The sequence below is a fragment of the Rattus norvegicus genome, chromosome 9 (assembly GCF_021556685.1).
Source record: "Rattus norvegicus strain SHRSP/BbbUtx chromosome 9, alternate assembly SHRSP_T2T, whole genome shotgun sequence".
Lineage (NCBI taxonomy): Eukaryota > Metazoa > Chordata > Mammalia > Rodentia > Muridae > Rattus > Rattus norvegicus.
In genome coordinates this window covers 92,100,411-92,113,585 of record NC_141542.1, presented here as the reverse complement: position 1 = coordinate 92,113,585, position 13,175 = coordinate 92,100,411, and the positions used below count along the sequence as shown (strand labels likewise).

At 55.8% G+C, this 13,175-nt stretch overlaps 3 protein-coding genes across 18 annotated transcripts in view; 2 read left to right on the top strand and 1 right to left on the bottom strand.

Moving 5' to 3' along the window:
- Obsl1 (obscurin like cytoskeletal adaptor 1) overlaps nucleotides 1-8,503 on the top strand; it is a 26,039-nt gene extending 17,536 nt beyond the window's left edge. For 9 of the 11 annotated variants that reach the window (XR_015628748.1, XM_087566764.1, XM_087566762.1 and 6 more), the window contains 4 exon segments: nucleotides 138-299; nucleotides 612-716; nucleotides 1,024-1,293; nucleotides 1,981-2,105. Coding sequence is in view for 10 of the 11 variants with exons in the window: in XM_087566764.1 (XP_087422890.1) it covers nucleotides 138-299; nucleotides 612-716; nucleotides 1,024-1,293; nucleotides 1,981-1,991 (548 nt within the window). In the remaining variant the exon portion in view is untranslated. 11 annotated transcript variants of the gene reach the window in all.
- Nucleotides 2,224-9,650, bottom strand: Tmem198 (transmembrane protein 198). Of its 5 annotated transcripts, XM_087564341.1 has the most exons (7): nucleotides 9,480-9,650; nucleotides 9,336-9,370; nucleotides 7,899-8,026; nucleotides 7,388-7,592; nucleotides 4,673-5,248; nucleotides 3,363-3,565; nucleotides 2,241-3,082 (listed from the first exon to the last, which is right to left on the bottom strand). In XM_087564341.1, the coding sequence occupies exons 4-7, from the start codon at nucleotides 7,551-7,553 to the stop codon at nucleotides 2,945-2,947; spliced, it is 1,083 nt and encodes a 360-aa protein (XP_087420467.1). In that variant the 5' UTR covers nucleotides 7,554-7,592; nucleotides 7,899-8,026; nucleotides 9,336-9,370; nucleotides 9,480-9,650; the 3' UTR covers nucleotides 2,241-2,944.
- Chpf (chondroitin polymerizing factor) lies at nucleotides 8,457-13,175 on the top strand. 2 transcript variants are annotated; one of them, XM_087566335.1, is made up of 4 exons: nucleotides 8,457-8,983; nucleotides 10,225-10,520; nucleotides 11,007-11,186; nucleotides 11,516-13,175. In XM_087566335.1, exons 3-4 carry the CDS (start codon nucleotides 11,010-11,012, stop codon nucleotides 12,770-12,772), a joined length of 1,434 nt encoding a protein of 477 aa, XP_087422461.1. In that variant the 5' UTR covers nucleotides 8,457-8,983; nucleotides 10,225-10,520; nucleotides 11,007-11,009; the 3' UTR covers nucleotides 12,773-13,175.

Genomic DNA, 13,175 nt, shown 5'->3' with positions numbered 1-13,175 from the left:
GGGTACTCAGAGATGCCAGGGTATTACTTTGAGCGCCCCTACACTTTACCCGCGTCTAGGGAGGGGGCGTGGCGGATGTGTGTCCTGGCTCCGCCCCGCCCCCGTCTCACGCTCCCGCCCCCCCCCCCCCCCCCCAGAACGAGAGGTGTCTGTGCTCGGTGAGCTCAGGTCGCTTAGCGCCCGCGAAGGAGACAGCGCTACATTCGAGTGCACCGTGTCGGAGTCCGAGACAACCGGACGCTGGGAGCTCGGAGGCCGCGCGCTGAGACCCGGAGGCCGCGTTCGCATCCGACAGGAAGGTGTGGGCCTCTTTCTACCCTCTGTGACCCCTTGTTACCTTGCCCAGGGTTCAGGCAGACTCCGCCCCATTCAGATAAGCCCCGCCTCTAGCTTGAGCAGGCCCCGCCCCACCAACCCGCTGCTAGGGTCTTCCGGACTTTCCTCCGCCGCCAGCTCTGAGTCCTGCCTAGCTCCTTTTGGCGTCCTCTCTCCAATTCCGCGCGCTGAAACACTTCGGAACCTCCCCGGGACTTTGCTTGGGTGCCACTCTCCTTCTCGAATTCTCCCGGGAAGCGGCTGAGACCTCAATACCTCCCCATCCCCAACCCCAGGGAAGAAACACATTCTGGTGCTGAGCGAACTGCGAACCGAGGACACCGGAGAAGTCTGCTTCCAGGCGGGACCCGCCCAGTCCTTGGCTCGGCTGGAGGTGGAGGGTAAGCTTCTGAGGCGAAGGCGACAGGGAAGGGTATCATCTCCCGTCCTGGGACTGACTGACTAGCCGCTGGTCCTAGAGATGCTGCTTCTTCATCGCTCCTCTTGAGGGACTCTCTTGGGGCAGGTCACAGAGAGCAGGTCATTTCCTCAGGAGGAGACCGAGAGGAAGAGACTTTGAACTGGGCATGCAGGGAAACGGACTGGTGCATCGGAGGGCTTGTGCCAGGAGTGGAGGTCGTAGGGAAGATGCATCTCTCCTCTAGGGGCCGTGCTTGTCCTTATTAAGCCCCTGTCCCCCAAACGCAGCGTTGCCTCTCCAGATGTGCCGCCGCCCACCTCGCGAGAAGACGGTTCTGGTCGACCGCAGGGCGGTGTTGGAGGTGACTGTGTCCCGCCCTGGGGGCCACGTGTGTTGGATGCGGGAGGGGGTCGAATTATGCCCGGGAAGCAAGTATGAGATGCGTAGCCACGGCACCACCCACAGCCTAGTCATCCATGACGTCCGACCTGAGGACCAGGGCACATACAGCTGCCAAGCAGGCCAGGACAGTGCTGACACACAGCTGCTGGTAGAGGGTGAGTAGATCCCACTGGGCAGAGTCACAAGAAACAGGTTGCCCAGGCAGGAGGGGCTACCTGGAAGCTGCAGTGCCCAGCTACACCTATGGGGGGTTTTCCAGGACTCAGGGAAAGATTCTTGGCAGTGGGTTCTGATGCAGGTGGCGGATGGGGAAGGGGGAGGGGTGGGAGAGATCACACTCAAGGCTGAAGAAGAGAGAGAACCCAGTCTCAAAAGAAGCTTCCCTGACCTTCCTAGGGCCCTTCCTACTAGGGCTTCTCACTTTCCTCTGCTTGTGGCGCGTGCTTGTCTCCCCAGAACACCTGATTGCTACTAGTTGCTCCTTTCCCCACTCTCCACCAGCATCTGCTGGCACCTGTCTTTCACCTCCTCCTGTCCTCTTTCCAGCTGGCTTCTGGTCACCTCAGTGGGTTCCACAGCAACCTGGGAAGTTCCCTCTATTCTTTCCCTCTTTGATGTAAGAAGCACCCTCTCTACCCTATCTTTGCATTTCTTTCACATATTTTGTTGTGCGTCCCACCCTACCTGCTCCCACCTTCTTGGCCCTACAGACATCCTTGCCAGAGGCTCTGAAAGCTTGGGACCCAGCTCTTCCCAAGGGTATCCAGACTCTGCTAGGAGAGGAAACTGGCTTGGCCCTACTCTCCCCACCCCCAGTCCCACATGCACTCGTTCCTCTACAGGTGACGACTGATACACACCAAGCAGGTGCCCTCGGACCATTTGGAAGGATCGTACCCTTATACTGGGCAGGGTGGGGAGGGAGGAGCCAGAGGTATCAGGTAACAATAAAGACTGTTCACGCCCACACCTGTCTGTGTGCCATGGGAGGGCAGACCATGCTTGGAGCCCCTGTAGTCAGTGTCACGGCTCCAAGGCTGCAGTGTTTCCAGCTTGGTTGATGAAAAGTACCAGTTATTGAAGACTTCTGGCAGAGGCCGCATAGTTTGGCACATTTATAAAAGATGTAAAACAGGGCGGGAGGAGACAGAAGCATGAGGTGTCTAAGGTGGCATAGCAGACACCAGACATGCACCGTGCATTTAAGCCCTTTTCCCTCCACCCTCCCAAACCCAACCCAGAACAGCACCCCTCACCCTCATCCTCTGCCACTGCCCTCAGGCTGGTGGCTTTGCAGAGGTCAGGGGACCAGGGTGAGGAGTGCTGCTATCAGTCCCGTGGACAATAACAAGAACCCTTAGATGAATGGTTGGAAGGTAGAGCAGTAGGGGAGGCGGGTGGGCCTCCTCCACACAGACATGCAGGAGAGTGGCCCATGGGACCCCAGCAGCGGGGACAGGAGGCGGAGCTGGCCCTGAAGAAGCCCTGCCAGTCAAATCTAAGGCAAGGGTCCCAGTATCCCCGCCAAGCCTACCCCTTCACACACATGTATGGGCAACACACAACCCTGAGCACATCCCAATGGGGCTCACACCCCGAGTCCCTCGGGAGCTTGGACGGGAACTTCTCCCTCAGGCCAGGCCTACCTAGCCTGAGACGCAGCCTCCCTTCTGGTGGCTGGCCAACCCTCTCCAAGGAGGCGAGACAGCCAAAGGCCACAGGGCCTTGCAGCCTCAGTAGTGGCCTGGCAGGCGTCTCGAAGATGTCAGAGCTGGTGACTGGAGAGCCCAGACAGCGGGAACATGACTACACCCGTACAGGGGGTCCCGAGCAGGCTGTCAGTGGTCCCCGGGACCCATACTCATAGTCCGTGTCTGTAGGTGAGGCCATGAAGGAGCTCAGAGAGCTCCCAGTTTGCCGGTCCCGGAAGCTCTGGATGTAACTCTGTGGGGAAGGAAGAACAGGTCTGAGTCCTGCCGGAGAACTACCTCTCCACGTTCCACCCAGGCCTGCACTAACTCAAGCCATCTCCAAACTGAGCCCACAGCCCTGAAACCCACCATATACCATATCCATTTAATGCCAGTACTTGGTACACCTGTCCCTATCACCAAAGCTGAATCAGAGCCCAGGTACAGAGGTTCTGTCCCCTAAGAAGACTGAGTACTGTGTGGTCAGTCTACATTCCTCCCACCCTGGGGCTGGAGGGGTTCTGGGGCCTCACCGGGGAGAGAACATCTCCATTGAAGCGTTTAATGGGCACTGGCCTGCGTCTATAAGCAGGGTCAGGGGGACCAGGCCTTGGAGGTGCCCGAGGACCTCTGGGAGGAGCCCGAGGGGGTCTCTTCTTCCGCCGCTTCTCCTTGCGTTCTTCCTGCTGCCGGATCCTCATCAGCTGCACTCGCCTTCGCTGCCGGCTGATGACCACTGTAGAGGAATGGGCACAGAAGAGACTCAAGTCCACATAGCTCTTCACAGGGGCCCTCTTCCTCTCTTCCCCTCAGAGGCTTTAGGCTTCCACAGGCCCTTGCCCACGACTACTACCACCCCCTTCCACCCTTTCCTGATTTCACACCTCCAAGGCCTGTATGCCTAATATCAGCCCCCCCCACACACACACTGTTGCTGCTGTCCCTGGGTCAGACACCATCCCATCATCTTTTAGCTGGACAGCTCCTTCACTATTTCCTTTCTCCATCCACCTCCCCCCTCTAACACAGCAGTTCTCAACCTGAAGGTCCCAACCCCTTGGGGTGGTTGAACAACCATTCACAGGCGTCACCTAAGACTACCAGAAAACAATATTTACGTTACAATTCATAACAGTAGAAAATTACAATGACGATGTAGCAACAAGACTAATCTTATGGTTGGGGGTCACCACAACATGAGGAACTGTATTAAAGGGTCATAGCATCTGGAAGGTTGAGGACCGCTGCTCTAATGCATTCTACATTCCCAAACATTAGCCTATGTTCTTTCCTCTCCTACTCTAAGCCCTCCATGGGCGTCTCACTGTGCTTGTAACAGAGTTCAGCAAACCTCACGAACTGACCTGCACCAAGCAGCCTTCCTTGACCACCCTTGTATCTCTCTCCATACCACTCTGCATAAGAGAAGTTAACTTATTGTCTGTTTGCATGATCTATGATCTGTTTCTTGATCACCTTGATTGCACATCCTTCATAAGAGCATTAACCTTCTCTGGTAGCCTTTATCAAGCCAAAGCCCAGCACATGTTGAGCAAGCATGCTACCTGAGCTACATCCTCTCCCCTGCTTCTGTTTCATCTCTGCTATATTACCCCAGTGCCTAGAGTGGACTTGACCTAGAGCCAGTGTTCCACACATTCTTTGGGATGAATATTATTACTTAAGCCTGTTTTCCTAGACCCTGTCCAAGTCAACTTTCTAACCCATCGAGGCCCTGATTTTTCATGTGTAGTTTCTGTCTCTGCTCACTAACCCCTCTATTTCACCACCCGTCTTCCTCCACCCCTTCTTCCCATGCCCACCCTAGCCTGTGTCCTCTCACCTTCCGTGTGGGAGTCCCTCTCGGTTGTCACCCTCCACTGCACCAGAACGCCCATCAGGCTAAGGAGAGGCCAGAGTGCCAGCAGGGCCCAGCTCCGCCAGCAGAGGGGAGGCACAGGGGCAGCCCGCAATCGCTCCACCACGTAGCGCCCCAGCAGTAGCAGTTCGGCAAAATAGTCTGCGGCGGTGGCAATGAGTGCAGCACCCGTCACGGCAGTGGCAAGGGTGGTGAGTGGCCGGGGCCAGCGCAGCGTGAGCAGGGCACAGAGCAGGCCGCCTCCCAGCAGCAGCCCCAGTGGGCCCCATACGGAGCCAGGCTGGTAATAGGGTGCGGAGCCTAGTAGGGCAGCAGCAGCGAGCAGCAGACCGAGCAGTAGCCCCACCAGGAAGAGGCCCACGCTGCGTACCAGCATGGCTACCAGTCCGCAGAGCAGTCCAATGCCCAGTGCGATGCCCGCGCTTGCCCCAGCACTCAGCTGCGTCTCCAGAACCCGCTCTCGGTAGCACAACAGGAAGATAACCACTGAGCCAAACAGCAACCCAGTGAGGAAGAGTACAGCCTTGAAGCAGCGGTAACCTGGAGGGGAACAGGGCCAGTGAGGGGCCAAAATGAGGTTACCAGACTAGAAGTCAGAGGGGTCGGGGACATGAACAAGGGCATCAGAGACATGGGTGCTAAGAATTGGAGGTCATGAGAGCTCAAGGGGGAGCTATGGAAGTCAGGGGAGATCATGTAGATGTTTTCTGGGAATCGTTGGGAAGACATGTAATTATTGAACTAATGATCTAAAGCCTTTGAAGGTCAAAGTTAAGAATCACTGGAGTTGAGTAAATCGGCCATGGGGCAATAGGGTCTTTAGGATCACAAGCTCCAGAAAGATCACTGGAGTCACAAGGGGATCAGAAATGGAGTCTCCGGTGCCTCCGAGGAGGACTATTCAGACATGAAGAACCTGTAAGTCAGGAAAAAAAAATCTATAGTGCTGAGGTCACATAGGTTTAGAAGGCATATCCTTGTGTGGTCACAGGGCTTCAGAGATAAAGCAGTGCTGGAAAGTTATGGAGAGGACAGAGCTTGGTTTGGGGAGAGGAGGTCTTTGTAGGTCAAGGGACTGGACAAGAGTAGTGTCATTAAGATTATTAAAGACAAAGTGGAACACTGAGGCCAGAGAAATGGGAGCACTAGAGGCCACCATGTGGAGGATCAATCTATTGACTGGAGTTACAGGGATCAGATAGAACCAGTGGGTGAATACTAGGAGCTAAGAGGTTGCAGAATCTAAGAGGACTACATGGAGAACAGGGGGTTGTAGGAACTTGGGAGCCATTAGTGGTACTTGAAAGAGGAATGGGGTGCAGAGCATGAACAATGGGGAAAGTAGAAGTCAGAGTTGGGAGTCAAGGAGAGGCAGGGAGAGCCAAAGAGAAAGATGATAAAGAGAAAAGGGAGATTTGGTTCCAAGAATGGGTGTATCAGACCCCAGAAGGTTCTGAAGTCAAGAGGAACAGAGTTTAGAAAAGGCTCTGAATCTCCAGTAGGGACATCCAAGAAGGGTAGGATGATACAGGAGCTGAGGGTAAGGAATGAGGCTATTCAGAGCACCATGCAGAGGGAAGAGGTACCCAGAGCAGAGGGGGCGGGATCTTTGGAGACCCACTGCATGTCCTAAACCCTTGTGGGGGGCATTTTTCCTGCCCACTCTGCAAATGTACAAGAAAGACGAACTGATCCTATATTCCACATCCTATATTCCCAACTATTCTAACACACTTCTGGCAAACCATGCCAGTCTCCCTGCCCAAACTGGTTCTGATATGTATAATCTTCTTGAAGGCCTTCTTTGGGTCCCTATTCATAGAAGACACTCTTCACTGTGAAGTTCTATAACTTTCTGAAGAATCCACTGGGCCTTTATTCACTTTAAGCTGACACTAGCCCACAGGTTTCCTTTGTGAAAATGGGAAAAAGGTATACTTTTCTCTAGAGAAGGTAGCCTTGGGCCAAGATAGTTGTCAAATGGACCCACACACACCTGTTCAACTGAACTGCAGTTACTACTCACCCACCCCACCCCACTGAACTATGTAATCCTTTTTGGCTTTGAGCTTCCGTTCCCTTGCTTTGGCTTCCTGAATGCTGGGATTACAGGCATACCACGCCCTCCCCCATACAACCCTTGACAACAACCATCCTTATGGGAATCTGCCTTGTAGGCGATCTCCATGTGTATGACTACCATCCAGCCCACTCTAATATGTATCACAAGTGTGAATATTCCAGGTCCCACCCCCACCATACAATATGCCCTGTTGTAAGGGACCATGTTTAATCACCATTCTTTTTAGTGTCTGCTTATCCTAGTGATCCAAACATATCCTCACCACGATAGCCATCATTCTATGAGTACCTACTAATTCTTGTCTGTATGAGACGAATGTTGTTGTCTTTGGCCAGGTGAAAAAGCTGAGACCCAGGTTAACATGCCCATTAGATCACAGTGACTAACATAGAGCCGGGTTCAAACTCAAAGAGCCTAATTCAGAACCTGTTCTCTGTAGAACCTAGAGTCAACGATCTACAAATATGTTTGAGATCAGCAAGAGAAAGAGATAGCCATGGGGGTCGGATGGGCTGAAAATGATTTTGGAGACACCAAAAAAAGGAACCTTAGGGAAAGAGTGGAGGGCCACAGGTGAGGGATGAGGGGGATCTCACCAAAGAAGCAGTAGACGACTCCAAACAAGCAGCACATGATGCAGACGAGGGCAGGCAGTGCCTGATACCTGCGCTCCAGAGGCTGTTGACAAGGTGCACCCCAGAAGGTATCATCCGGCTCCGGGGGCAGCAACTGAAACCGCAGAGTTTCCATAGTACCCGGCATAGTGCTGGGAATGAAGGAGGGTCACCCTCCCAGGACAACCTGACGGGGAGGAAATCGGGGTCAAGAGTCAGTCGTGGGTCTCCACCAGAATAACAGTGCGAGTGGGGGAATTCAGCAAGGGCACAGTGGACAAAGGAATGGTGCCCACATCAGGCAGCTCTAGAAGCGTCTCTAGAACAGGGAGCAAAGACAAAGGGAAACAAGTGCCTGGCTAGAGGCGGCTGGGATGGACTTAAAAGAGGGACTAGATGGGGCTAGACGAGGAGAGGGAGGGTGCTGCTGGCAAAAAGAGGCAGCCTGAACACCATCTGTGGGAGGCTTAATTTGGAAATGTCCAAGATCTACCTGGGCTGGAGGTGACCCGAGCTTCCGAGCAAAGGAGGGTGTGCAGGGCCGGAGGATCGGAGGTTGTTGGACGCCAGAGGCTCCGACTAACTGGGGTCCGGGCAAAGTCCTCCGTGCGAAGGGGGTTGCTGGGCCGGAGAGACGGGTCTCTGTGCGACGGCGTCGTCGCCCCACCTCCAACACCCGCTGGCACTGCAGCCCCACAGTCCGGTGACTCGGGCCCGGCCCGGGGAAGAGAAAGGAGCAGGAGCTCGGGCTGTCCCGGAGCGCGGCCCCATGCCCTGAGCCCGCCGGCGGCCTTTGGTGCTGATGGACAGCTCCGGCCTCTGCTCCTGACGTCACTCAGGGTGCACCATCCTGGCAGGGGCGGGCTGCTTTGACGTCATCCGGGACGCACCAACCACGCAGGGGGAGACAGGAGACTCCGCCCCCGGCGTCTGCCTCTCCGGCGCTGAGGAGGGGGCACTTCCGGGGGTCCTTCCCCTTTAACCTCCTCCCCTCTTCCCTTTCTGGTAGCTGACGGCTGAGACCCCACCTTGGGGGCGGGGCCCTCTCGGTGACACGTCGGACAGCAGCTGCCTGGGAGGCCCCGGCGCGCAGTGCTGCTCTAAGGGCTACAGACCTACCCGGGGGTTCCGGGCTTGAGCTACTATCTCTGCTCCGCGGGGAGGGAGCGGGCCCGCCTGCTGGGCTCGGGCCCTCCGGATCCGCCCCCTCCCCGGTCCCGCCCCCTCGGAGCCGCCTGGGGCTGCGCGGGGGCCCGGGACCCGCTGTCGGGACGCCATGCGGGCGTCGCTGCTGCTGTCCGTGCTGCGGCCTGCGGGGCCGGTGGCCGTGGGCATCTCTCTGGGCTTCACCCTGAGCTTACTCAGCGTCACCTGGGTGGAGGAGCCTTGCGGACCCGGACCACCCCAACCCGGCGACTCTGAACTACCGCCGCGCGGCAACACCAACGCGGCGCGCCGGCCCAACTCGGTGCAGCCCGGAGCGGAGCGCGAGAGGCCCGGGGCCGACGAAAGCTGGGAGCCTCGTGTCTTGCCCTACCATCCCGCCCAGCCAGGCCAGGCTACCAAGAAGGCCGTCAGGTACTCATCCGCTCCGTCCGCCCTAACCCCTCAGGCACCAGCCAGGATGCGCGCGCTAAGGAGGCCGCCAGAGGCCGGGTCAGGCTCCGGAAGGAAGGGGCCGGCCGGCCAGGAAGTCCTTGGGCCTCGATTACTTCCTATGACCCTGCTTTGCAGGGAGACCGAGGGCCAATTTGAAGCTTTTTCTGGATCCCGTCCGGGTCTGAGCTGAGCTAAACCGACTCCATCCAATAGTACTCCAAAGACCCTCTTACCCCCCCCCCCACTGGTCTGTTTAGGATTAGAGAAATTAGTGTTAAGGAGGATACGTGTATAAAAAGGGGGAAAGAAAAAGGAGGGAACTGGAATTTACCTGTATTTCATTCCTAGATGGGTTTGAAGGGCCACCTTGGGATGAGATGGGAGAGGGAGGAATGTACTCATCACATTGATGTCTCTGCCCACGAATTGAAGTAATTTCTTCTAAGTAACAGTGAATTCCAGTTGTACAACTTACCTTCTACCTTAGGAAGGTGAGTCACTGTCTTAGTTTGCCCCTCTCCAAAAGACATTCTCTGCACCACTATGCCATATGCTTCTACACCTCATTTGTAGGTCATATTTGGGGGCGGGGATGATGGCCTATTCATGCAGCAGGAAGTTTATGCACTGTGTGCCAAGCATTTTACTGTTTAAATGCAATCAGTCCCATTTTACAGATGGCACAAGTTAAGTAATAGGCTCAGGGACACAACTACTAGGTTGCAAAATCTGGAATTCTCTCTAATGTAGCTCTCTTACCTGCATCTGCATTGGAATTGCTATCTCCTAAATGCAATACCGTCTGTGAGACCAATATTTCACTTAAATCATGTCTCGTGGGAGAGAAGTTATTCTTATCCTCTTCGTGGGTGCAAAACAGGTCCAGAGAAGAAATAACAAGCGAAGCTGTATGCTATCTTGTTCATAACTGTCTTTTCCCAGAACTCGGTATATCAGCACGGAACTGGGCATCAGGCAGAAGCTGCTAGTGGCAGTGCTGACCTCACAGGCCACGTTGCCTACACTGGGTGTGGCTGTAAACCGAACTCTGGGACACCGATTGGAGCATGTAGTGTTCCTGACCGGTGCGAGGGGCCGCCGGACACCATCAGGCATGGCGGTGGTGGCACTGGGCGAAGAGCGGCCCATCGGACACCTGCACCTGGCGCTGCGCCACCTGCTGGAGCAACACGGCGATGACTTTGACTGGTTTTTCCTAGTGCCTGATGCCACCTACACTGAGGCGCATGGACTGGACCGCCTAACTGGCCACCTCAGCCTTGCTTCAGCAACCCACCTCTATCTTGGCCGACCCCAGGACTTCATCGGTGGAGAGACTACCCCAGGCCGTTACTGCCACGGGGGCTTTGGAGTGTTGCTGTCTCGCACACTACTACAGCAACTGCGCCCCCACCTGGAAAGCTGCCGTAATGACATCGTCAGTGCTCGCCCAGATGAGTGGTTGGGCCGGTGCATCCTTGATGCCACAGGCATTGGCTGTACTGGTCACCATGAGGTAAGAAGATAAGCCTCCCGATAGTATCTCCTGTCAGAGCTTGCATACTTCCCCAGGAGAGATATGGGGTAATGGAGAGACAGGTCTAGGTTTTCTCTATTAATCTTTTTTTTTTTTTAATCTCAGCAGCTCTCGGTAAATTACTAGATCTGAGCTTCCATAGCTTCATGCATGCTAATGGAAACAATTATTAGGCAGGGCTGTATAGGGATTGGAGAAAGTAAGAGGTCCTTGCACATAATATATATTCAGTGTCAGCTATTTTAGTTAGCTCTGTGGACACCTCTGAGACAGCTTTCACAGAGGAACTCACAGAGACCTAACCAGTACAACATCAGCTGGTAAAATAGACTTCAAATCCACAGAACTCTGACTTCCAAGTCCATAAGTGATTATAGGATTAGAAGACGAGGCGCTAGCTAAGAGATGGAGGGAAGACAGCTCTGTCATTGCTCCCATTTTGAATGCTTCCCTTCCTCTCCCCAGGGAATGCACTACAACTATCTGGAACTGAGCCCTGGGGAACCTGTGCAGGAGGGGGACCCTCGTTTCCGCAGCGCCTTGACAGCCCACCCTGTGCATGACCCTGTGCACATGTACCAGCTGCACAAAGCTTTTGCCCGGGCTGAGCTGGACCGCACATACCAGGAGATTCAAGAACTGCAGGTACAGCTTGGGCTTGAGGGTAGGGGAGTCAAGGGATGAAGGGGAGCAGGTCCTGAGAGACCTTGGGAATAAAAAGTCAGTGATAAAGTTACAGAGCAGGCCCACAGCCAGGTCCTTGACCTTTGTGGAACCACCAGGAAGCTCCCTTTTTAACTTTTAAACTGTCTCGACCTGTGGAGAAACTGTTGTGGGGCCCTTGGGTTTACAGGGCAGAGGTTTGAGGTAAACTGCAGGTCCTCTCTAAGTATCACTGACTGCTCACAAAGCCTCCAGATGTATACTGACTATGTGATCCCCTGCCTTGCTCATGGCCTTTTTTTCCGGCCCAGTGGGAGATCCAGAATACCAGCAGACTGGCTGCTGATGGGGAGAGGGCTTCTACCTGGCCAGTGGGCATTCCAGCGCCGTCTCGCCCTGCCTCGCGCTTTGAGGTTCTGCGCTGGGACTACTTCACGGAACAGCACACTTTCTCCTGTGCTGACGGCTCACCCCGCTGCCCGCTGCGTGGGGCCGACCAGGCCGATGTGGCTGATGTCCTAGGAACAGCCTTAGAGGAGCTCAACCGCCGTTACCAGCCAGCACTGCGGCTCCAGAAGCAACAGCTGGTGAATGGCTACCGGCGTTTTGATCCAGCCCGAGGTATGGAGTACACACTAGACTTGCAGCTGGAAGCGCTGACGCCCCAGGGTGGCCGCTGGCCCCTCACCCACAGGGTACAGCTCCTTCGGCCCTTGAGCCGAGTGGAGATCTTGCCTGTGCCCTATGTCACCGAGGCTTCTCGGGTCACTGTGCTGCTGCCTCTGGCTGCAGCAGAGTGTGACCTGGCATCTGGCTTCCTAGAAGCCTTTGCCACTGCAGCACTGGAACCTGGCGATGCCGCAGCCTTGACCCTGCTGCTGCTGTATGAGCCACGCCAGGCCCAGCGGGCAGCCCACGCAGATGTCTTCGCACCCGTCAAAGCCCACGTGGCCGAGCTAGAGCGGCGTTTCCCTGGTGCCCGAGTGCCCTGGCTCAGTGTACAGACATCCGCGCCCTCTCCGCTGCGCCTCATGGATCTACTCTCCAAGAAGCACCCGCTGGACACTCTGTTCCTGCTGGCCGGGCCAGACACAGTGCTCACACCCGACTTCCTGAACCGCTGCCGCATGCACGCCATCTCGGGCTGGCAAGCCTTCTTTCCCATGCACTTCCAGGCCTTCCACCCTGCTGTGGCTCCACCTCAGGGCCCTGGGCCACCAGAACTGGGCCGTGACACCGGCCACTTTGATCGTCAGGCTGCCAGCGAGGCATGCTTCTACAACTCCGACTATGTGGCGGCCCGTGGACGGCTGGTGGCAGTCTCCGAGCAGGAGGAGGAGCTGCTGGAGAGCCTGGATGTGTATGAGTTGTTTCTACGCTTCTCTAGCTTGCATGTGCTGAGGGCAGTGGAACCAGCCTTGCTGCAGCGCTACCGGGCCCAGCCATGCAGCGCTCGGCTCAGCGAGGACCTTTATCACCGCTGTCGCCAGAGCGTGCTCGAGGGCCTTGGCTCCCGCACCCAGCTTGCCATGCTGCTCTTTGAACAGGAACAGGGTAACAGCACCTAAGGCCTGCACCTGTCCCTGCTCTTCCGCAGTAACCTGGAGCTGCATGCCAGCCTCGCTGGACAGGGCCGGCTGTAGCCTCAGACCCTAGGGCAGCCCACTGGTCCTTTGTCTCTTGCTTTGTTGGACCCATGGGCTCAGGACAAGCCCTGAGACAGGTGCCCTAGAGCCATCCTTTCTTGTCCAGTGTCCCTGCCCCCTTGACGCTGCTGATTCAGGCTGTGGCCTCTTGTGTTTATGCCTAACGCCAGCCATGCTTCCGGGGCTCTTGTCCTGGGGGCTGGGCTGTAGATGAGTTGTTGGAGAAGGTGAGAGCTGAGAAAGGAGGGTTACGGGATCTACTGCCTTCTCCCTTCTGGATCCACGGTGAAGCCCTGGCTTAATAAACTGGCTAAGAGTGTCCTGA

Bases quoted from the DNA above. Each gene is read 5' to 3' on its own strand.
- Tmem198 (XM_087564341.1), bottom strand. From the start codon at position 7,553: ATGCCGGGTACTATGGAAACTCTGCGGTTTCAGTTGCTGCCCCCGGAG. The intron at 5,249-7,387 runs GTGAGATCCCCC...GTTCCCCTCCAG, and splicing joins AGTCGTCTACTGCTTCTTTG to GTTACCGCTGCTTCAAGGCT. The intron at 3,083-3,362 runs GTGAGGCCCCAG...CCTTCCCCACAG, and splicing joins ATGGAGATGTTCTCTCCCCG to AGTTACATCCAGAGCTTCCG.
- Chpf (XM_087566335.1), top strand. From the start codon at position 11,010: ATGCACTACAACTATCTGGAACTGAGCCCTGGGGAACCTGTGCAGGAG. The intron at 11,187-11,515 runs GTACAGCTTGGG...TTTCCGGCCCAG, and splicing joins AGGAGATTCAAGAACTGCAG to TGGGAGATCCAGAATACCAG.